The 24,292-nt window shown below is 43.7% G+C and overlaps 1 protein-coding gene across 4 annotated transcripts in view; it reads left to right on the forward strand.

Annotated features, from left to right (window-relative positions):
- Positions 1–24,292, forward strand: part of tp63 (tumor protein p63) — a 30,130-nt gene that overhangs the window by 1,207 nt on the left and 4,631 nt on the right. For 2 of the 4 annotated variants that reach the window (XM_079221072.1, XM_079221075.1), the window contains exons 1-7: positions 3,157–3,283; positions 9,240–9,497; positions 15,406–15,786; positions 16,213–16,322; positions 16,391–16,515; positions 21,999–22,081; positions 22,266–22,390. In XM_079221072.1, coding sequence (XP_079077198.1) covers positions 3,239–3,283; positions 9,240–9,497; positions 15,406–15,786; positions 16,213–16,322; positions 16,391–16,515; positions 21,999–22,081; positions 22,266–22,390 — 1,127 coding nt within the window. In that variant the 5' untranslated portion in view covers positions 3,157–3,238. Of the gene's footprint in view, positions 1–3,156; positions 3,284–9,239; positions 9,498–15,405; positions 15,787–16,212; positions 16,323–16,390; positions 16,516–21,998; positions 22,082–22,265; positions 22,391–24,292 lie in introns of those variants that run through there. The other 2 variants (XM_079221074.1, XM_079221073.1) reach the window with 2 other exon arrangements.

The following is a 24,292-nucleotide window of genomic DNA, read 5'->3' on the forward strand; positions in this document are numbered from 1 at the left end:
GGCTTTATGTTTAATCTGAAAGTCCTTTTTTCTTTTTGGATTTATTTTTCTTCTCTGTAGCTGCAGGGCGGCGGCTGAAGGCCGCACCTGCTCTGGAGGGGGGGAGGAAGAGGAGGGGGAGGAAGAGGAGGGTGGGGTGTGAGGAAGAGGAGGGGGAATGGGGAGGAAGAGGAGGGGGAGGGGTGGTAACAGGCAGGAATGCAGCTGAATGCTGCAGCAGCAACACGATCTCCCACTAACAGCTGATCCTCAGATAGGAAGTGATCAGCTGAGCTCACAGCGATCAATATTCAATATTCAATGCAGTTTATTTCATTTAGCCCAACATCACATATTAAATGATCCCTTCAGTCTGTAACAAAACATCCTGTTGCAGAACATTACATATGACTGGAGATACTTCTGATCAGCTTGGAGTCAATCAATCACTCCTCTTCATCCTCTTCATCATCATCACAGAGCAGAGCTGGAAACTACAAGAAGAACAGAGTGGAGATATTATTTATGTCTTCTTCTTCTTCAACTTATTCTTCTTTAACTTCTTCTACTACTACTACTTATTCTTCTTCTTCATCTTCTCCTACTATTACTTCTTCTTCTTCTTTAACTTCTTCTTCTTCTTTAACTTCTTCTTCTTCTACTACTACTACTTCTTCTTTAACTTCTTCTACTACTACTACTTATTCTTCTTCTTCACCTTCTCCTACTACTACTTCTTCTTTAACTTCTTCTTCTTCTTTAACTTCTTCTTCTTCTACTACTACTACTTCTTCTTTAACTTCTTCTACTACTACTACTTATTCTTCTTCTTCAACTTCTTCTACTACAACTACTTCTTCTTTAACTTCTTCTTCTTCCTCTACTTCTGATGCTCTCTCTCTCTCTCTCTCTCTCTCTCTCTCTCTCTCTGTCTGTCCTCACTCCTAAAAGCTTCTCTAGAGAACAATCAGAGTGAATCTCTTGTTTGTTTGTGGACCAACAATCCTCCTTTAAGAGAAAGAGAGAGAGCTATCAGTGGTGGTCGTCAGAGCCTGTAAGTCTTCTCTGCTGCCTAAACAGAATCACAAAGTTATATCTATTTTATCATTTAATAGTTTTTCACAAACACACTACATGTATCATAATGATGTTCTCATGTCACAGCTCCTGTCTTCCTCTGTTGCTCTGCTTCAGCCTGCAGCGCTGCTTCTAGTGCAGCTGGTTTTAAGGAGAGCTCTTATCCAATCACATTTCACCTCTGTGTCTCTATGGAAGCAGAGCGCTTCTAGATGGTCTTTGTAGATTAAAGTACATGGAGAAGATATTGTGATGTCATAGTCTTCAACCAATCAGATCTTTAGTTTGACATGTGGGCGTGTTCTTTGACGTGCAGCGCCTGTGAGGTGGCGTCAGCACTAACATGCGCTGTGATTGGTCGGTGGGCCAGCGTGACTTCAGTCAACAGAAGGCTAGCTAGCTGCTAGCATGACTCAGTAGCAGTAAGAAGAGTTGAGGCTGAAACATAAGAGAAGTGATGACATGTTTATGTCTAGCTTGTTTTAACACTCAATGGCTGAAGGAGGAGAAACGGACTAGCTGGTGGATTTACTGACAACGCCTTTCTCATGGAGGGTTATGGGCGTGTTTGGCGGTGACGATCCTAATATCGACTGCCACTGTCGAGCGGACATCTTCAGCCCTAAAACGCATGGAAACCTATTCCAGAAACACAACTGGGAGGCTGGACTGTCCTCACTGGTCCATGACCATCGAGAAGGAGCTGCTACTGGAACTGAAGCGCACGATAAACTGAACAACCGATTAACTGAAGTGTTGAACAAAGAGAGGAGGATGGACTTTGTGTATAAGTGAACAGCATCTGGTGAGTGAACTGCTGCTTGTGTTACTGTTTTTACATCTGCAGTTGTATGTAATCATAAACGAGCCACGGTGCTGTTGCTGCCGGGGCCGGTCCCGCTACCTTCGGGGGTTGTCAGGGAGCTAGCTGCTACTAGGCTAGAGGCTAGCTAGTGGAGGTGGTGGAGGTAGGGTTCCCTCCCGTCAGCCTGTTTTCCATCGCTCCTCCCCGGGTGAGCGTGGTGGAACATTTTAGTAGTTAATATCTTTCCTTCTGATCGTGGCTCGTGATCTTGAGTGTTTTAGTGCCGCAGTTTTGTTGGATTGTTTTGTCGCCATGAACATATTTATGTGAACTATATCAGACGGCACTGAAGGCCCAGGTAGAAAATGCAGCTAACAGACAGACAGACAGCTAACAGACAGACAGACAGCTAACAGGCAGACAGACAGACAGCTAACAGGCAGATAGACAGACAGCTAGCAGACAGACAGACAGCTAACAGGCAGACAGACAGACAGCTAACAGACAGCTAACAGGCAGATAGACAGACAGCTAACAGACAGACAGACAGCTAACAGGCAGACAGACAGACAGCTAACAGACAGCTAACAGGCAGATAGACAGACAGCTAACAGACAGACAGACAGCTAACAGGCAGACAGACAGACAGCTAACAGGCAGATAGACAGACAGCTAGCAGACAGACAGACAGCTAACAAGCAGACAGACAGACAGCTAACAGGCAGATAGACAGACAGCTAACAGACAGACAGGTTCAGTGCTCTAACTTCCTTCACATGCAGTTTTAACACAATCAGCTTGTTGACTGAACTAATCACCTCTCTGCTCTTTAGTGTTGACTATCTGACCCACAGCCCTCAGGGGCCCTCAGGGGCCTTTAGGGGCCTTCAGGGCCTCACCCGGGTGTGGTCACATCACTGACCCCGGCTCCGTGTCTGGAGCTCTTGGTGCAGCTCCCGTGGTGCATTCAGGTTCCTCCTCCTGTCACTGTGACGTTTCTCTCATTGAGTGCGGGGGGGGTGGGGTCTGTGTTTAATCCATCAGACGACTTATTGATCGATGGTCGACATCGGACTACTCATTGATGGATCCATGACATCGTGCTTCATGAGGATCAGATCCAGAGACGAGAACAGATGAATAAATCAAAGCCCGAGGCCCGAGGAGCTGCTGCTGTCTTCTCCTGCAGGGAGTGACTCAGGTGGCTCCTCAGGCCCCGCCCCCTGCTCCAGGTATAAATGGCCTCCCCTAGACCTCCACAGAAGCTCCTGCTCCTCCGTAGTCCACCTGGATCCTTCAGACCGAGGGGAAGAGATCTGTGGAATCCTGGAGCCAGTGGAGCACACAGCAGCAGCTCTGCTCAACCTCAGCGCCAACATGTTGTACCTGGAGACCGGGCCCAGCACCACGTCCTACAGCGAGGTAAGACCGGGACCGGGACCAGGGCCGGGTCTGGGACCGGGACCAGGGCCGGGTCTGGGACCGGGACCAGGGCCGGGACTGGGCCCCGCGGGGCCCGCGTCTCACCTCTGAGGCCTCGGACTCTTCTTGTGATTGTGTTTAGACTCTGACCCAGAGAAGAAGAGTTTCACGTCCATGACAGTTTGAGAGAACCAGAACCTGGAGGCCATGGGGTCCGGTCAGGGGTCTGAGTTATTATTGTTATTATTGTTATTAATGTTAATAATAATCTGGTGGTTGGAGGAGAAAATCTAATTTGTTGTTATTATTATTATTAATCTGGTGGTTGCTGGAGGAAACATCTGATTTGTTATTATTATTAATAATCTAGTGGTTGTTGGAGGAAACATCAGATTTGTTATTATTAATATTATTATTATTAACAATATTAATAATCTGGTGGTTGTTGGAGGAAACATTGATTTGTTTGTTTGACTTTGGAGGGTTTTGATTTTTCTGCAGTGATTCTTTGTTCCTTCTTATTGAAAAGTTATGAAGTCAAAATAAAAAGCATCTTATTGTAAATTATTGTAATAATGAGAGTAATTATGTAATGATTTATTGATTTATTGATTTATTGGTTTATTGATTACTTGGTGAAAAACGTAGAGAAGGATTTTTATTTGTGTCTGATTTCTTCTTCTGATCTTTTACAGACATAACTATGAACTATGAACTATAAACTATAAATATAAACTATAACTATAAACTATAAATATAACTATAAACTATAAATATAAACTATAAACAGTAAAACAATGAATAAATAAAGTTTCATAAAACATTTAATAAGTTGTGATTTTTACAGATTTCACTTCTTTAGTTTGGTGCAGAGATTCTGTATTCATTTTAATTGAAACGTTTCTGAGGTTTTTCCGGTGATTCAAAGTCTTCGTTCTTCGTGTTTTCTCTCGGCTCCCTGAACTCGTCCTCCGTCTTGTTTTCTCGTCTGAGGCGCTGAGAGATGCGGGTCCAGATAGCAGGTGTGTCAGGTCCCTGTTTAAGGTGTTGGGGGCGGGGGTCTTTAAGTGGTGTCGGGTTCCCCCTGATCCCCTGACCGCCCTAGACCCCCCTAGACCCCCCTAGACCCCCATTGTCCCCCATTGTCCCCCCACAGTCTCATGGGAGCCGCTGGTGTTTAGTCCTGGATCCTAATTGCTTTAATGTCGTGTTGATGGAGATACAATCACCTCCTGCAGGGGAGAGGAACACCCAGACCCACTAGACCAAGACCAAGACCCACTAGACTAAGACCCAGACCCACTAGACCACTACACCCAGACCCACCAGACCACTACACCCAGACCCACTAGACCAAGACCAAGACCCACCCAGACCCACTAGACCACTACACCCAGACCCACCAGACCACTACACCCAGACCCACCAGACCACTACACCCAGACCCACTAGACCACTACACCCAGACCCACCAGACCACTACACCCAGACCCACTAGACCACTACACCCAGACCCACTAGACCACTACACCCAGACCCACCAGACCACTACACCCAGACCCACCAGACCACTACACCCAGACCCACCAGACCACTACACCCAGACCCACTAGATCAAGACCCACCCAGACCCACTAGACCACTACACCCAGACCCACTAGACCAAGACCAAGACCCACCCAGACCCACCTAGACCTCTACACCCAGACTCACTAGACCTCTACACCCAGACCCACTAGACCAAGACCAAGACCCACACAGACCCACTAGACCACTACACCCAGACCCACTAGACCCAGACCTACCCAGACCTACCCAGACCTACCCAGACCCCTACCCCCAGCCATCAGTCCAGGCTGCTCCTCTCTGGAGGCCCAACACGGAGCTTCAGAGACCCTGCAGGCCTCTTATGTGACCCCCCCCAGCAACATGGTCTGTGTGACCCCCTAGCAACGTGGTCTATGTGACCCCCCACAATGTGGTCTATGTGACCCCCCAACAACATGGTCTATGTGACCCCCTAACAACGTGGTCTATGTGACCCCCTAACAATGTGGTCTATGTGACCCCCCAACAACGTGGTCTATGTGACCCCCTAACAATGTGGTCTATGTGACCCCCTAACAACGTGGTCTATGTGACCCCCTAACAATGTGGTCTATGTGACCCCCTAACAATGTGGTCTATGTGACCCCCCACAATGTGGTCTATGTGACCCCCCAACAACATGGTCTATGTGACCCCCTAACAACGTGGTCTATGTGACCCCCTAACAATGTGGTCTATGTGACCCCCCAACAACATGGTCTACGTGACCCCCTAACAATGTGGTCTATGTGACCCCCTAACAATGTGGTCTACGTGACCCCCTAACAATGTGGTCTATGTGACCCCCTAACAACATGTTCTATGTGACCCCCTAACAACATGTTCTATGTGACCCCCTAACAATGTGGTCTATGTGACCCCCTAACAATGTGGTCTATGTGACCCCCTAACAATGTGGTCTATGTGACCCCCTAACAATGTGGTCTATGTGACCCCCTAACAATGTGGTCTATGTGACCCCCTAACAATGTGGTCTATGTTCATCTCCTGCACAGATTTCTTCTCCGCTTGAAAACGTGTTTTTAAAGTTTCTTTTGCGTGACTTTTAAAAGAGAGAGCACTTTACCGCGTGTCCCTGAACACAGCGTGAGGAGGAACTCCTGAAAGCAGCTGAAGTGGAATCAGAGCTGATGAAAGGAAACGGAGAGACGTAAATAAATCCCACTTCCAGTCCATTAGGCACGAAGACGTGATGCGTTCAGGCGCTCTCCTCTTTCATGCGTCGGTCTTATCATGATGAGTTTACCTGCTTAATTGGTGCCTGTCACCTGCATCAGGTGTGTGTGGGGGGGGGGGACCTGCATCAGGTGTGTGTGTGGGGAGGGGGGGGACCTGCATCAGGTGTGTGTGTGGGGAGGGGGGGGGACCTGCATCAGGTGTGTGTGTGGGGGGGGGGGGACCTGCATCAGGTGTGTGTGTGTGTGGGGGGGGACCTGCATCAGGTGTGTGTGTGTGGGGGGACCTGCATCAGGTGTGTGTGTGTGGGGACGACCTGCATCAGGTGTGTGTGTGTGTGGGGGACCTGCATCAGGTGTGTGTGTGTGGGGACGACCTGCATCAGGTGTGTGTGTGGGGGGTGGTGCTCAATACCGTCAAACAGGAAGCTGCTTCTAGTTTTTCTTCTTTTTATTCTGCCAGATTAAATAAATAAATACCAGTTATTCTGTTAATGGGAGACGAACCTGAAACCATGTTTTCTCCTCAACTTTCCTTCTTCATATACATACATGTATGTATATGAAGAAGGAAAGTTGAGGAGAAAACGTCTCACATTAACAGAAATATATATTTATAAATATAAATACACACCCCCGGTGTCTGAGTTCCTTCCCGCTGCTGTCAGGCTGCACAACAAGCTGAGCTCTCAGTAAACCACTAACACTTAACACTTTAATTACATTCACTTTTTTATTCAGTCTGCATATTTAATATTGTTACTGTATTCTTCTTTACTGTTTTTATTACTGTTTTACTGTTTATTTATATTACTTGTGTTTTATTTACTGTGTCTCTCTGCTGCTGTCATCCTGCAATTTCCCCACTGAGGGACTAACAAAGGATTATCTTATTTTATAAAGATATATATATGTCAATATATATATACAGGTATTTAAAGATATATATATGTCAATATATATATACAGGTATTTAAAGATATATATATATGTCAATATATATATACAGGTATATAAAGATATATATGTTTATATATATACAGGTATATAAAGAGATATATGTTAATATATATACAGGTATATAAAGAGATATATGTTAATATATATACAGGTATATAAAGAGATATATGTTAATATATATATATATATACAGGTATATAAAGAGATATATGTTTATATATACAGGTATATAAAGAGATATATGTTAATATATATACAGGTATATAAAGAGATATATGTTAATATATATATATACAGGTATATAAAGAGATGTATGTTTATATATACAGGTATATAAAGAGATATATGTTTATATATATACAGGTATATAAAGAGATATATGTTTATATATATATATACAGGTATATAAAGAGATATATGTTTATATATATACATACAGGTATATAAAGAGATATATGTTTATATATATACAGGTATATAAAGAGATATATGTTAATATATACAGGTATATAAAGAGATATATGTTAATATATACAGGTATATGAAGAGATATATGTTTATATATATATATATATATATACAGGTATATAAAGAGATATATGTTAATATATATACAGGTATATAAAGAGATATATGTTTATATATATATACAGGTATATAAAGAGATATATGTTTATATATATATACAGGTATATAAAGAGATATATGTTTATGTATATATATATATATATACAGGTATATAAAGAGATATATGTTAATATATATACAGGTATATAAAGAGATATATGTTTATATATATATATATATATACAGGTATATAAAGAGATATATGTTAATATATATATACAGGTATATAAAGAGATATATGTTAATATATACAGGTATATAAAGAGATATATGTTTATATATATATATATATATATATATACAGGTATATAAAGAGATATATGTTAATATATATATACAGGTATATAAAGAGATATATGTTAATATATACAGGTATATAAAGAGATATATGTTTATATATATATATATATATATATATATATATATATATATATATATATATATATATATATATATACAGGTATATAAAGAGATATATGTTAATATATACAGGTATATAAAGAGATATATGTTTATATATATATACAGGTATATAAAGAGATATATGTTAATATATACAGGTATATAAAGAGATATATGTTTATATATATATACAGGTATATAAAGAGATATATGTTAATATATACAGGTATATAAAGAGATATATGTTAATATATGTACAGGTATATAAAGGTGTAGACTGTCTCATTAAGACAGTCAACATGTTGGTCCTTGAACACAACACCAGCAGAGACGGCTCTTCCTGTTTCAAGAGTTGTGATTGGTCCAAACTACTAAACGAAAAACACATAATTTAAAGTCATTATTTGAAGTGTCTTCATTGGTTAAGTGGAGAATCTCCTGAGAGGATTCAGGACAGAGTGCTGGAACGCCCTAATGGGCCCTGAACACAACACCTAAGTGGTTAGCATGCCCATCTTTCAATCAGAGGATCGGTGGTTCGAGCCCCGGCTTTGTAGTCCATGTTGCTGTGTCCTTGAGACTCTTCACCCCTAACTGATATATGTATATGTATGTATCTTTATTTATATATATATATATATATATATATATATATATACAAATAACGGTATCTTTATAATCTGTATGTTAGGGCTTTTAAAGTTAAACATTATTATGGTTTTAACAGATTTAGTTCTGAACACCTCGTTGGACCAAAGATTAATTTTCTTCTCCTCTCCTCATCTCCTCTCTCCTCCTCTCCTCTCCTCTCTCATCTCCTCCTCTCTCCCCTCTCACCTCTCTCCTCTCCTCTCCTCCTCTCTCCTCTCCTCATCTCCTCTCTCTTCCTCTCCTCTCATCTCTTCTCCTCTCCTCTCCTCCTCTCTTCTCTCCTCTCCTCCTCCCTCCTCTTCTCCTCTCCTCTCCTCATCTCTCCTCTCTCCTCTCTTCCTCTCTCCTCTCCTCTCCTCTCTCCTCTCTCCTCTCCTCATCTCTTCTCTTCTCATCTCATCTCATCTCTTCTCCTCTCTCTCCTCTCCTCCTCTCCTCTCCTCCTCCCCTCATCTCCTCTCCTCTCCTCCTCTCTCCTCTCTCCTCTCCTCTCCTCCTCCCCTCCTCTCCTCTCCTCTCTCCTCTCTCCTCAGTCCCAGTACACTAACCTGGGTCTCCTGAACAGCATGGACCAGAGCATTCAAAATGGCGGCTCTACGTCCAGCAGCCCGTACCCTACTGAGCACGCTCAGAGCAGCGTGGCGGCGCCGTCTCCGTACGCTCAGCCCAGCTCCACCTTCGACGCGCTGTCGCCCTCGCCGGCCATCCCGTCCAACACCGACTACGCCGGGACGCACGCCTTCGACGTGTCCTTCCAGCAGTCCAGCACGGCCAAGTCCGCCACCTGGACGGTAAGAGGGCCTTCTGGGGGCGGGACTTCCTGTTGAGGGAGAGGGCGGGACTTCCTGTCTCTGATGTGTTTCTGGTCATCAGGTCTGTGTTAAACAGCAGCGCTTAGTTGTCTGATATGTAAAACAGGTCAGTGAACGCCCCTCTGGTGACTCCTAAAGGGCCTCAAGGAGACGAGTAAGAGTCCTCCCGAGGACACGAGTCCTCTCCTACTTCCTGCTGCCTCGTTTACAAGCAGGAAGTCTTTCATGTTCCTTAACGAGTCGGAGGTTGTTTTATCAGTTGGTGGAGGAGAAGTCATGTGACTCACAGACCAGTGCTTCTCAAACCCTCTAGTGGGGCGCAGAGGTATTACAGGTGGGGCGCGATGCAGATCTTATTATTTTTATAATCCTTTATTAATCCCTCAGTGGGGAAGTTATTCTCACCCGGGGCCTTCAGTGTCTTATCAAGGACACTTCAAGGACACTTCAAGGACACTTCAACATGAAGCTAGAGAACGGGGATGAAGCGCTACCTCGTGGTTTCCGGATGAACTCTCATGAGCATGAGAACATCACAGAGAACAGAGAACAAAGAACACGGAACATAAACCTCATAACGACGTTCTTTAGTGGAAACGTTTAGTAACGTCGCTTCACCACCACATGACGCTTCTTCAACGACACGGAGATCGGCTTTCTTTTGGCCATCAACAGTTTTTTAGGGAGGGAAGGGAAGTAAAGGGAAGTAAAGGGAAGTAAAGGGAAGGGAAGTGAAGGGAAGTGAAGTAAGGTGAAGTAAAGCGTAGGGAAAGGAAGTGAAGTAAAGTCAAATGAAGTAAAGTAAATTCAAGGGAAGTAAAGTGAAGGGAAGTAAAGTAAAGGGAAGTGAAGTAAAGTGAAGTCAAGGGAATTAAAGTGAAGGGAAGGGAAGTAAAGTATAGTGATGTAAAGTGAAGTCAAGTGAAGGGAAGGGAAGTGAAGGGAAGTGAAGTAAGGTGAAGTAAAGCGTAGGGAAAGGAAGTGAAGTAAAGTCAAATGAAGTAAAGTAAAGTCAAGGGAAGTAAAGTGAAGGGAAGTAAAGTAAAGGGAAGTGAAGTAAAGTAAAGGGAAGTGAAGTAAAGTGAAGTCAAGGGAATTAAAGTGAAGGGAAGGGAAGTAAAGTAATTTAGATTAGACATGGATTCCTCCGGCACTCGCCAACTGTGGGATCGTGACATTTACTGGTTTCCCACACTGCCTCACTCATCCCTCTCATTTTCACCGTCCAAAAACAAAAGTGTTTGTGTGAAGAGTAACCGTGAGGAGGTCACGCCCGTCGAGGAGCGCGAACCCAAACCTATCACAACACATGACGCAGGACTGGTTGGATGGGTCTGACTCTTATTGCCTCATCAGAGTTCTTTATCCTCCACATCACAACATTCATCCTCTCACTCTGTCTGCTGATTTCTCCTCATTCAGTCATCAGCAGGAGTTCATGTTTCATTCTACTAGTTTCTCCTCTTCAGTAGTTATGACTTCACATTAAAGCAGCCGGGATGCCTGTGATATTAAAGAGGGAAAAATAACAATGAGAGATACAACACATACATGAACTGGTGGACTGGTGGACTGGTGAACTAGTGGACTGGTGAACTGGTGAACTAGTGGACTGGTGAACTAGTGGACTGGTGAACTGGTGAACTGGTGAACTAGTGGACTGGTGAACTGGTGGACTGGTGAACTAGTGGACTGGTGAACTGGTGAACTGGTGAACTAGTGGACTGGTGAACTGGTGAACTGGTGAACTAGTGGACTGGTGGACTAGTGGACTGGTGGACTGGTGAACTAGTGGACTGGTGAACTAGTGGACTGGTGGACTGGTGGACTGGTGAACTAGTGGACTGGTGAACTGGTGAACTAGTGAACTGGTGGACTGGTGAACTAGTGGACTGGTGAACTAGTGGACTGGTGGACTGGTGGACTGGTGGACTGGTGGACTGGTGGACTGGTGAACTAGTGGACTGGTGGACTGGTGGACTGGTGAACTAGTGGACTGGTGGACTGGTGGACTGGTGAACTAGTGGACTGGTGGACTGGTGGACTGGTGAACTAGTGGACTGGTGAACTAGTGGACTGGTGGACTGGTGAACTAGTGGACTGGTGAACTAGTGAACTGGTGGACTGGTGAACTGGTGGACTGGTGAACTAGTGGACTGGTGGACTGGTGGACTGGTGGACTGGTGGACTGGTGAACTGGTGAACTGGTGGACTGGTGAACTGATGAACTACTGGACTGGTGGACTGGTGAACTGGTGAACTGGTGGACTGGTGGACTGGTGAACTGGTGAACTGGTGAACTGGTGGACTGATGTTTCTCTTTAGACCTGCAGGATCCTCCTCAGGACTTAGTGGACTGTTGTTCTTTCTGATGACTGTTTCTCATGGAGGCACACCTAATCCTCAACCCACACCTTAACCTCTTCCTGTCTGGGATGAGTGTGACACACACACACACACACACACACACACACACACACACACACACACACACACACACACACACACTCCTCAAAATTTCCCAGAAGACGGTTTCCTCGTTGGCACTCCTTCTGTCTCCATGAACTTCTTCTGAACGGGATCTCTGCAGCCGCTGATGCAACTACGTGTGTGTGTGTGTGTGTGTGTGTGTGTGTGTGTGTGTGTGTGTGTGTGTGTGTGTGTGTGGAGGAATGTCAGACTGCAGGATTACAGTAATGGATGGAGGACCCTCACATAATACTTGTGTAAATACTGAGAGGCTGAACTCGCTGCTCTGAGGGCTTCGTCTCTTTCAGAGGTTAAGCTGCGAGGAGGAGGAGGAGGAGGAGGAGGAGGAGGAGGAGGAGGAGGAGGAGGAGGAGAGCCTTGCGTTGTCAAAGAGAAGCGCTCCAGCGAAAGGCAGCAAGCTGCAGCTTGTCTCTTGAACATCTGCGGGCTCGTCCCACGCCTCACGAGACGGAGCCGAGACTTGTTTGTGTCAGGACGCGTGTCCCGACTCGCCCGGCGGCAGAGCCGGCGCTGCGGCCGAGAGATCCATGAGCTGCTGCAGGACGCAGCGCTCTGAGAGAGCAGAAACGCTGCAGTGTTTACTGGAGCAATTAAGGTGTTTTTGAATGAAAGAAGGAATCTTTCCTTCAGAGCCAGTGAACTCACTTCCCTCACTGCTCTGATTGGTCGATCTCACGCGAGCAGAGCGATGCTCTGTGGAGACGCCACAAGCAACACAAACAGATTCAAACACCATAGGCCCGTTAATGGGCCTTTTTTAATTTATTGCAAAAAAAATATATATAAATCACAGGAAAATATAATAATGTTGAAGCAAAACTACAGAGTTCATCAGCCAGAAGCTGCAGGAACAACATCAGAGAGAATGTCATAATAACTGAGTTATTCTGCACGAAAGACGTTTTCTATTTCTCTACTTCTAGTCATCATGGTTCTGTTTAAAGGAGCAGAACTTCATATTATATATATATATATATATATATATATATATATATATATATATATATATATATATATATATATATATAAATAAATGTAACACAGTTAAAGCAAACGGCCTAAACTTCTTCTGGGCTTTAAGGGTTAAGGCTGCTCGTTGAGTCCTTCGGGTCTCATGGGGTGTTCAGGTGTCACCGCTCAACATTCAGGAGGAAAGGTCGCGTTCCTCCTCAAAAGTCCACATTTCTGCAGGCAGGTGTCTCAGCGCCTCTTGAAGCGCCGTGAGTGAGACAGACGAGCGGCGTGCCGGGACACGCCAGGAATGAGGAGGCAAGACCGGAGGCGCCGGGACGCCTGTTCAGGCCTCCGTGTGTGTCGGGACTCGACTCCAGCATGCGCCCGCAGCGCCTGTCAGACGCAGCGCAGGGCGGGCCTGCCCCGACCTGCAGGCACGGGAAGTGTGTGTGTGTGTGTGTGCAGTAACTTTTCTAACACACACATGGTGTGTTAGAAAAGTTACTGCACACACACACACACACACACACACACACACACGCATCACAGTAGATTAATAAGAGGACGTCCTGCAGCAGAATTCATCTCCGCCTCGCTGCTCGTGAGCAAAGCGCTGAGTCACGTGTGTGTGTGTGTGTGTGTGTGTGTGTGTGAGTGATCTGTATTGTGCTGCTGACTGTTTGCAGTTCACATTGTGACCAATGAAAGGCTCATAATTACATGTTAACACCTGAACGCACCGCGCCCTGTGTGAGCCACTGAATCCCATCAGTCAACCCACTGTCCTCCGCCCTGCGAGTGTGTGTGTGTGTGTGTGTGTGTGTGTGTGTGTGTGTGTGTGTGTGTGTGTTCAAAGTTTGTACCCCGAGGGCTGGGAGGGGAGCTGTGTGTGTGCGTGTGTGTGTGACAGTAGGATTATGATCTAAACAAACCTCTCTTCTCTGATTAGATCTCTGATTCTGTTTCTGCCTTAAAGCAGAAGTCTGTTACTGAGCGTCTTCCTCCTCCTCCTCCTTCTCCTCCTCCTCCTCCTCCTTCTCCTCCTTCTCCTCCTCCTTCTCCTCCTCCTCCTCCTTCTCCTCCTCCTCCTCCTCCTTCTCCTCCTTCTCCTCCTCCTCCTCCTCCTCTTCTTCCTCCTCCTCCTCTTCTTCCTCCTCCTCCTTCTCCTCCTCCTCCTCCACCTCTTCCTCCTCCTCCTTCTCCTCCTCCTCCTCCTCCTCCTCCTTCTCCTCCTCCTCCTCCACCTCTTCCTCCTCCTCCTCATCCACCTCTTCCTCCTCCTCCTCCTCCTCTTCCTCCTCTCCACCTCATTTAACTGAGTGACGGAGGCGTGCGGGGTATCAGGTTAGGAGCGTCCATCTTAGGCGTTTCTTTTCTTTTTAGACGCTGCTTTGATTTCAAGGAGGAAGATTCATGTGTTCAAAGAGTGAAGTTATATACGTGAGGTTATGAATGAGTGAAGTTATATGCATGAGGTTATGAAAGAGTGAAGTTATATACGTGAGGTTATGAAAGAGTGAAGTTATATGCATGAGGTTATGAAAGAGTGAAGTTATATGCATGAGGTTATGAATGAGTGAAGTTATATGCATGAGGTTATGAAAGAGTGAAGTTATATGCATGAGGTTATGAATGAGTGAAGTTGTATGCATGAGGTTGTGAATGAGTGAAGTTATATACATGAGGTTATGAATGAGTGAAGTTATATACATGAGGTTATGAATGAGTGAAGTGATATGTATGAGGTTATGAATGAGTGAAGTTATATACATGAGGTTATGAATGAGTGAAGTTATATGCATGAGGTTATGAATGAGTAAACAAACCTCTTTAAAGAGACGTTTAGTGACATGACATCATGACTCTGCAGGTGAAGAGGGTGAACACATGAACTCATAGATGTCACCATGAAACTTCACCACTTCATCACTAAGAGGAGAAGTTATTGTGTTAGTGTTATGTTTACATGCAGATGATGAGTTATGTAATTGTAGCTTTTGGTGAATCTAGAAAGAAACCTGCAGACGTAAACAGAGAAAGTAAATGAAATGAAAGGTTTTGCAGGAGAAACGGACCAGAACCTCATGAAGGACCGTCTGTGTCTCTAGAGCCTTAAAGACAGACTCTTCCTCAGCGGGTTCTGTGTGGTTCTGCTCCTTCGTCGTTGAGGACTGGTTGGACTGGTTGGACTGGTTCCTCTGGGAGGAAGGAGGGAGCCGGTCCTCGTGATGAGAGGCAGCAGGGAGATGAAAGCCCGGCCGCTTTAATTGCAGCTGGAGGGTCCACTTTATGGCCCTCAAAGGAAGTCCCAGAGGCTGAGCCCCCTTTCAAGCTTTAAGGAGGTCCTAATCACAGTCCTGGCTCCAGGGGGACCAGCTGTTCTTCACCTGGAGCTGCAGGACCCGCCTTCCTTTAACGCTGCGTCTCCGCTCTGCTCCTCCAGTACTCCACAGACCTGAAGAAGCTGTACTGCCAGATCGCCAAGACCTGTCCGATCCAGATCAAGGTCCTGACCAACCCGCCGCAGGCCGCCGTGATCCGGGCCATGCCGGTCTACAAGAAGGCGGAGCACGTGACCGAGGTGGTGAAGCGCTGCCCGAACCACGAGCTGAGCCGCGAGTTCAACGACGGTCAGTCCCTTTCTGTGTTGAGCGGCAGGTTCTCTTCAGGGGAACCGAGCTCTTGTACTGACCCGGTGCTGCTTCCAGGTCAGATCGCTCCTCCCAGTCACCTGATCCGCGTGGAGGGGAACAACCACGCCCAGTATGTGGAGGACTCCATCACTGGGAGACAGAGCGTCCTGGTTCCCTATGAGCCTCCTCAGGTGAGCGTCCTGGTTCCCTATGAGTCTGGTTCCCTATGAGCCTCCTCAGGTGAGCGTCCTGGTTCCCTATGAGTCTGGTTCCCTATGAGCCTCCTCAGGTGAGCGCCCTGGTTCCCTATGAGCCTTTTGGGGGCGGGGCCACATGGTGTCCTCTCGGCCAATCACAGCTAAAGGAAGGTTCATAGTTACGTTAGCCAGTAATAATAAAGTGGAAACGATCGGATTTATTTCTCATCTTCCTCAAAGTCAATGTATTTTGTCTTCTGGTGGTTTCTTTACTGACGTGTCCTCCTTCTCTTCCTCCTTCTCTTTCTCCTCCTCCTTTCTCCTCCTCCTCTTCCTCTTCCTCCTCTTCCTCCTCCTCCTCCTCCTCCTCCTCCTCCTCCTCCTCCTCCTCCTCCTCCTCCTCCTCCTTCTCTTCCTCAGGTTGGGACAGAGTTCACCACCATTTTGTACAACTTCATGTGTAACTCCAGCTGCGTGGGGGGAATGAACCGCCGGCCCATCCTCATCATCGTTACCCTGGAGACCAGAGAGTAAGAAAGTCTCTCTCTCTCCCTCTCCCTCTCTCTCTCTCGTCTCTAATCCCCCTCTCCTCCTCCAGCGGTCAGGTTCTGGGGAGGCGGTGCTTTGAGGCCAGGATCTGTGCGTGTCCGGGTCGAGACCGCAAGGCGGACGAGGACAGCATCCGCAAGCTGCACGTGACAGACGGCTCGAAGGGCAGCGACGGTACGGGGAGCCATGTGTGGGGGTCACATGACCAGGGGGGGGGGTCATGTGACAAGTGGGTCACATGACCAGCGGGGTGGGAATCACCATAGGTCCCACGATATTATCACGATACTTAAGTCCCGATACGATATTATCACGATACTTAAGTCTCTATACGATATTATCACGATACTTAAGTCCCGATACGATATTATCACGATACTGAAGTCCCTATACGGTATTATCACGATACTTAAGTCCCTATACGATGCTACCACGATACTTAAGTCTCTATACGATATTATCACGATACTTAAGTCCCTTTCCGATATTATCACGATACTTAAGTCCCTATACGATGTTATCACGATACTTAAGTCCCTATACGATATTATCACTATACTTAAGTCCCTATACGATATTATCCCGATACTTAAGTCCCGATACGATATTATCACGATACTTAAGTCCCGATACGATATTATCACGATACTTAAGTCCCTATACGATATTATCACTATGCTTAAGTCCCTATACGATGTTATCACGATACTTAAGTCCCGATACGATATTATCACGATACTTAAGTCCCGACACGATATTATCACGATACTTAAGTCCCTATACGATATTATCACGATACTTAAGTTCCTATACGATGTTATCACGATACTTAAGTCCCTATACGATATTATCACGATACTTAAGTCCCTATACAATATTATCACGATACTTAAGTCCCGATACGATATTATCACGATACTTAAGTCCCGATACGATATTATCACGATACTTAAGTCCCTATACGATATTATCACGATGCTTAAGTCCCGATACGATATTATCACAATGCTTAAGTCCCTATACGATATTATCACTATGTTTAAGTCCCTATACGATGTTATCACGATACTTAAGTCCCGACACGATATTATCACGATACTTAAGTATCTATACGATGTTATCACGATACTTAAGTCCCTATACGATGTTATCACGATACTTAAGTCCCTATACGATGTTATCACGATACTTAAGTCCCTATACGATATTATCACGATACTTAAGTCCTGATACGATATTATCACGATACTTAAGTCCCGATACGATATTATCACAATACTTAAGTCCCTATACGGTATTATCACGATACTTAAGTCCCTATACGGTATTATCACGATACTTAAGTCCCGATACGATATTATCACGATACTTAAGTCCCGATACGATATTATCACAATACTTAAGTCCCTATACGATATTATGACTATGCTTAAGTCCCTATACGATGTTATCACGATACTTAAGTCCCGATACGATATTATCACGATACTTAAGTCCCGACACGATATTATCGCGATACTTAAGTCCCTATACGATATTATCACGATACTTAAGTATCTATACGATGTTATCACGATACTTAAGTCCCTATACGATGTTATCACGATACTTAAGTCCCTATACGATGTTATCACGATACTTAAGTCCCTATACGATATTATCACAATACTTAAGTCCCTATACGATATTATCACGATACTTAAGTCGCGACACGATGTTATCACGATACTTAAGTATCTATACGATGTTATCACGATACTTAAGTCCCTATACGATGTTATCACGATACTTAAGTCCCTATACGATGTTATCACGATACTTAAGTCCCTATACGATGTTATCACGATACTTAAGTCCCTATACGATATTATCACGATACTTAAGTCCCGATACGATATTATCACAATACTTAAGTCCCTATACGGTATTATCACGATACTTAAGTCCCGATACGATATTATCACAATGCTTAAGTCCCTATACGGTATTATCACGATACTTAAGTCTCGATACGATATTATCACAATACTTAAGTCCCTATACGGTATTATCACGATACTTAAGTCCCTATACGGTATTATCACGATACTTAAGTCCCTATACGGTATTATCACGATACTTAAGTCCCTATATGGTATTATCACGATACTTAAGTCCCTATACGATATTATCACAAACTTAAGTCTCTATACGATATTATCACGATACTTAAGTCCCTATACGGTATTATCACGATACTTAAGTCCCTATACGATATTATCACAAACTTAAGTCTCTATACGATATTATCACGATACTTAAGTCCCTATACGGTATTATCACGATACTTAAGTCCCGATACGATATTATCACAATGCTTAAGTCCCTATACGATATTATCACGATACTTAAGTCCCTATACGGTATTATCACGATACTTAAGTCCCTATACGGTATTATCACGATACTTAAGTCCCTATACGGTATTATCACGATACTTAAGTCCCGATACGATATTATCACAATGCTTAAGTCCCTATACGATATTATCACTATGCTTAAGTCCCTATACGATATTATCACGATACTTAAGTCCCTATACGGTATTATCACGATACTTAAGTCCCGATACGATATTATCACAATGCTTAAGTCCCTATACGATATTATCACGATACTTAAGTCCCTATACGATGCTACCACGATACTTAAGTCTCTATACGATATTATCACGATACTTAAGTCCCTTTCCGATATTATCACGATACTTAAGTCCCTATACGATGTTATCACGATACTTAAGTCCCTATACGATATTATCACTATACTTAAGTCCCTATACGATATTATCCCGATACTTAAGTCCCGATACGATATTATCACGATACTTAAGTCCCGATACGATATTATCACGATACTTAAGTCCCTATACGATATTATCACTATGCTTAAGTCCCTATACGATGTTATCACGATACTTAAGTCCCGATACGATATTATCACGATACTTAAGTCCCGACACGATATTATCACGATACTTAAGTCCCTATACGATATTATCACGATACTTAAGTTCCTATACGATGTTATCACGATACTTAAGTCCCTATACGATATTATCACGATACTTAAGTCCCTATACAATATTATCACGATACTTAAGTCCCGATACGATATTATCACGATACTTAAGTCCCGATACGATATTATCACGATACTTAAGTCCCTATACGATATTATCACGATACTTAAGTCCCGATACGATATTATCACAATGCTTAAGTCCCTATACGATATTATCACTATGTTTAAGTCCCTATACGATGTTATCACGATACTTAAGTCCCGACACGATATTATCACGATACTTAAGTATCTATACGATGTTATCACGATACTTAAGTCCCTATACGATGTTATCACGATACTTAAGTCCCTATACGATGTTATCACGATACTTAAGTCTCGATACGATATTATCACAATACTTAAGTCCCTATACGGTATTATCACGATACTTAAGTCCCTATACGGTATTATCACGATACTTAAGTCCCTATACGGTATTATCACGATACTTAAGTCCCTATATGGTATTATCACGATACTTAAGTCCCTATACGATATTATCACAAACTTAAGTCTCTATACGATATTATCACGATACTTAAGTCCCTATACGGTATTATCACGATACTTAAGTCCCGATACGATATTATCACAATGCTTAAGTCCCTATACGATATTATCACGATACTTAAGTCCCTATACGGTATTATCACGATACTTAAGTCCCTATACGGTACTATCACGATACTTAAGTCCCTATACGGTATTATCACGATACTTAAGTCCCGATACGATATTATCACAATGCTTAAGTCCCTATACGATATTATCACTATGCTTAAGTCCCTATACGATATTATCACGATACTTAAGTCCCTATACGGTATTATCACGATACTTAAGTCCCGATACGATATTATCACAATGCTTAAGTCCCTATACGATATTATCACGATACTTAAGTCCCTATACGATGCTACCCACGATACTTAAGTCTCTATACGATATTATCACGATACTTAAGTCCCTTTCCGATATTATCACGATACTTAAGTCCCTATACGATGTTATCACGATACTTAAGTCCCTATACGATATTATCACTATACTTAAGTCCCTATACGATATTATCCCGATACTTAAGTCCCGATACGATATTATCACGATACTTAAGTCCCGATACGATATTATCACGATACTTAAGTCCCTATACGATATTATCACTATGCTTAAGTCCCTATACGATGTTATCACGATACTTAAGTCCCGATACGATATTATCACGATACTTAAGTCCCGACACGATATTATCACGATACTTAAGTCCCTATACGATATTATCACGATACTTAAGTTCCTATACGATGTTATCACGATACTTAAGTCCCTATACGATATTATCACGATACTTAAGTCCCTATACAATATTATCACGATACTTAAGTCCCGATACGATATTATCACGATACTTAAGTCCCGATACGATATTATCACGATACTTAAGTCCCTATACGATATTATCACGATACTTAAGTCCCGATACGATATTATCACAATGCTTAAGTCCCTATACGATATTATCACTATGTTTAAGTCCCTATACGATGTTATCACGATACTTAAGTCCCGACACGATATTATCACGATACTTAAGTATCTATACGATGTTATCACGATACTTAAGTCCCTATACGATGTTATCACGATACTTAAGTCCCTATACGATGTTATCACGATACTTAAGTCTCGATACGATATTATCACAATACTTAAGTCCCTATACGGTATTATCACGATACTTAAGTCCCTATACGGTATTATCACGATACTTAAGTCCCTATACGGTATTATCACGATACTTAAGTCCCTATATGGTATTATCACGATACTTAAGTCCCTATACGATATTATCACAAACTTAAGTCTCTATACGATATTATCACGATACTTAAGTCCCTATACGGTATTATCACGATACTTAAGTCCCTATACGATATTATCACAAACTTAAGTCTCTATACGATATTATCACGATACTTAAGTCCCTATACGGTATTATCACGATACTTAAGTCCCGATACGATATTATCACAATGCTTAAGTCCCTATACGATATTATCACGATACTTAAGTCCCTATACGGTATTATCACGATACTTAAGTCCCTATACGATATTATCACGATACTTAAGTCCCTATACGGTATTATCACGATACTTAAGTCCCTATACGGTATTATCACGATACTTAAGTCCCTATACGGTATTATCACGATACTTAAGTCCCTATACGATGTTATCACGATACTTAAGTCCCTATACGATGTTATCACGATACTTAAGTCCCAATATGATATTATCACGATATATTGAGATCTATTACCTTTTTTTCATCCGCAAATTGTCCTCAAAGGAAAACGTTGTCAACATATTTGATCTAATAGGATAAAGTTGTAAGTCTGTTCATCTCACTTCAATCATCTTTATTGCGGCAAAATGGAACAAACTGACCAACACTGTTTGTTTTAGTCTATATAGTCACATGACCGGCGGGTCACATGACCGGCGGGTCACATGACCAGCAGCTCACTCTCTCCTCTCTCTCCTCAGCGTTCCGTCAGGTGTCTCACGGCATCCAGATGTCCACCATCAAGAAGAGACGCTCCACCGACGAGGAGGTCTTCTGTCTGCCGGTGAGTCTGACTCCTCCTCCTCCTCTCCTCCTCTCCACCTCATCTGTCACTAACTTAACATGATGATGCTAACGCTCTGTGATTTCCTCTCTCTCCTCCTCTCCCCCTCTCCTCCTCTCCTCCTCTCCCCCTCTCCTCCTCTCTCTCTCTCTCCTCCCCCTCTCCTCCCCCTCTCCTCCTCCAGATCAAAGGAAGGGAGATCTATGAGATCCTGGTGAAGATCAAGGAGTCTCTGGAGCTCATGCAGTTCCTCCCTCAGCACACCATCGAGTCGTACCGGCAGCAGCAGCAGAACCTCCTCCAGAAGCAGTGAGTACGGTTCTCCTCCAGGTTCTCCTCCAGGTTCTCCTCCAGGTTCTCCTCCAGGTTCTCGTTAAATTGTTTGTAATAAGAGGACGTCGTCACGGTGATGTCTCTCGTTGGTTTGTGGACGTTTAGAAGCCTTGAGCGTGTGTCCGTCGCCATCTTGTTTTTATCAACTAGTGAACAGGAAGTGACCATATATGGACTGAGGAGGAGTGTCCTAGAGACGCCGTATAAGTCTCTGGTGTCGACCTGTCAATCACCCTGTAGCCCCGCCCTAAAGTGTCCCCTGCTTTATGGTCTGTTTGACTCTAAATGACCATAATTTACTAAATGAACATCATGCTGTATTGAAGAAGACTTGAAACTAGAGATTGAGACAAAAACTCATGTTTACAATGTTTACTGAGGGAATACATCAAGAGAAGTAGAGTCATTTATATAGACTTCTATACAACCAGAGGAGTCACCCCCTGGTGGTCAGGAGAGAGAATGCAGCTTTAACACATGAAGCATAGACTTCTATACAACCAGAGGAGTCGCCCCCTGGTGGTCAGAGAGAATGCAGCTTAACACATGAAGCATAGACTTCTATACAACCAGAGGAGTCGCCCCCTGGTGGTCAGGAGAGAGAATGCAGCTTTAACACATGAAGCATAGACTTCTATACAACCAGAGGAGTCACCCCCTGGTGGTCAGGAGAGAGAATGCAGCTTTAACACATGAAGCATATACTTCTATACAACCAGAGGAGTCGCCCCCTGGTGGTCAGGAGCGAGAATGCAGCTTTAACACATGAAGCATAGACTTCTATACAACCAGAGGAGTCGCCCCCTGGTGGTCAGAGAGAATGCAGCTTAACACATGAAGCATAGACTTCTATACAACCAGAGGAGTCGCCCCCTGGTGGTCAGGAGAGAGAATGCAGCTTTAACACATGAAGCATAGACTTCTATACAACCAGAGGAGTCACCCCCTGGTGGTCAGGAGAGAGAATGCAGCTTTCACACTTTAAAGAACTGGAGGTGTTTAACAGGATTGTGTTTCTGTGGTCTAGTCTTTACCTGTAGGAGGGTTCTTGGCTCTTGGTTCTTGGCTCTTGGTTCTTGGCTCTTGGCTCTTGGTTCTTGGCTCTTGGTTCTTGGCTCTTGGCTCTTGGTTCTTGGCTCTTGGTTCTTGGCTCTTGGTTCTTGGCTCTTGGCTCTTGGCTCTTGGTTCTTGGCTCTTGGCTCTTGGCTCTTGGTTCTTGGCTCTTGGCTCTTGGCTCTTGGCTCTTGGCTCTGGTCCCACATGAACAACGGCACAAAGTCCTCTTCCTGGTTGTGTGCAAGTGATAGTTTGTCAGTGATGATAATTATTGTTATGTTCACGTTTCCCATTAAGAGACTGGGAGACGGCCTCAGTGACTGGTTTGTTACCGTCAGACCATCAAATATTGATGTTATGGTAACTTTGGATGAGTTTATGAATCTATAGATGTGAATATGGAAGAAAAATAGAGCGACGTGTCTGAATTACTGTTCAAGTCTCCTTCAAGTCTAAGGTTTGTTTCTACGGTTAAATCACTGACCTGAGATCTGTGTTACCATAGCTCCTCCTCCTGGACGCATCCGGAACTACAACTGCTTATTAGAACAGTGACATCATCACTCGTCTTCATCTCTGAGCCTTCATCTCCGAGTCTTCATCACTAGTCTTCATCTCTGAGTCTTCATCACTAGTCTTCATCTCTGAGTCTTCATCACTAGTCTTCATCTCTGAGTCTTCATCACTGAGTCTTCATCACTGAGCCTTCATCACTGAGTCTTCATCACTAGTCTTCATCTCTGAGTCTTCATCACTGAGCCTTCATCACTGAGTCTTCATCACTGAGCCTTCATCACTGAGTCTTCATCTCTGGTTCAACTA

The sequence above is a fragment of the Taurulus bubalis genome (assembly GCF_910589615.1).
Source record: "Taurulus bubalis genome assembly, chromosome: 7".
Lineage (NCBI taxonomy): Eukaryota > Metazoa > Chordata > Actinopteri > Perciformes > Cottidae > Taurulus > Taurulus bubalis.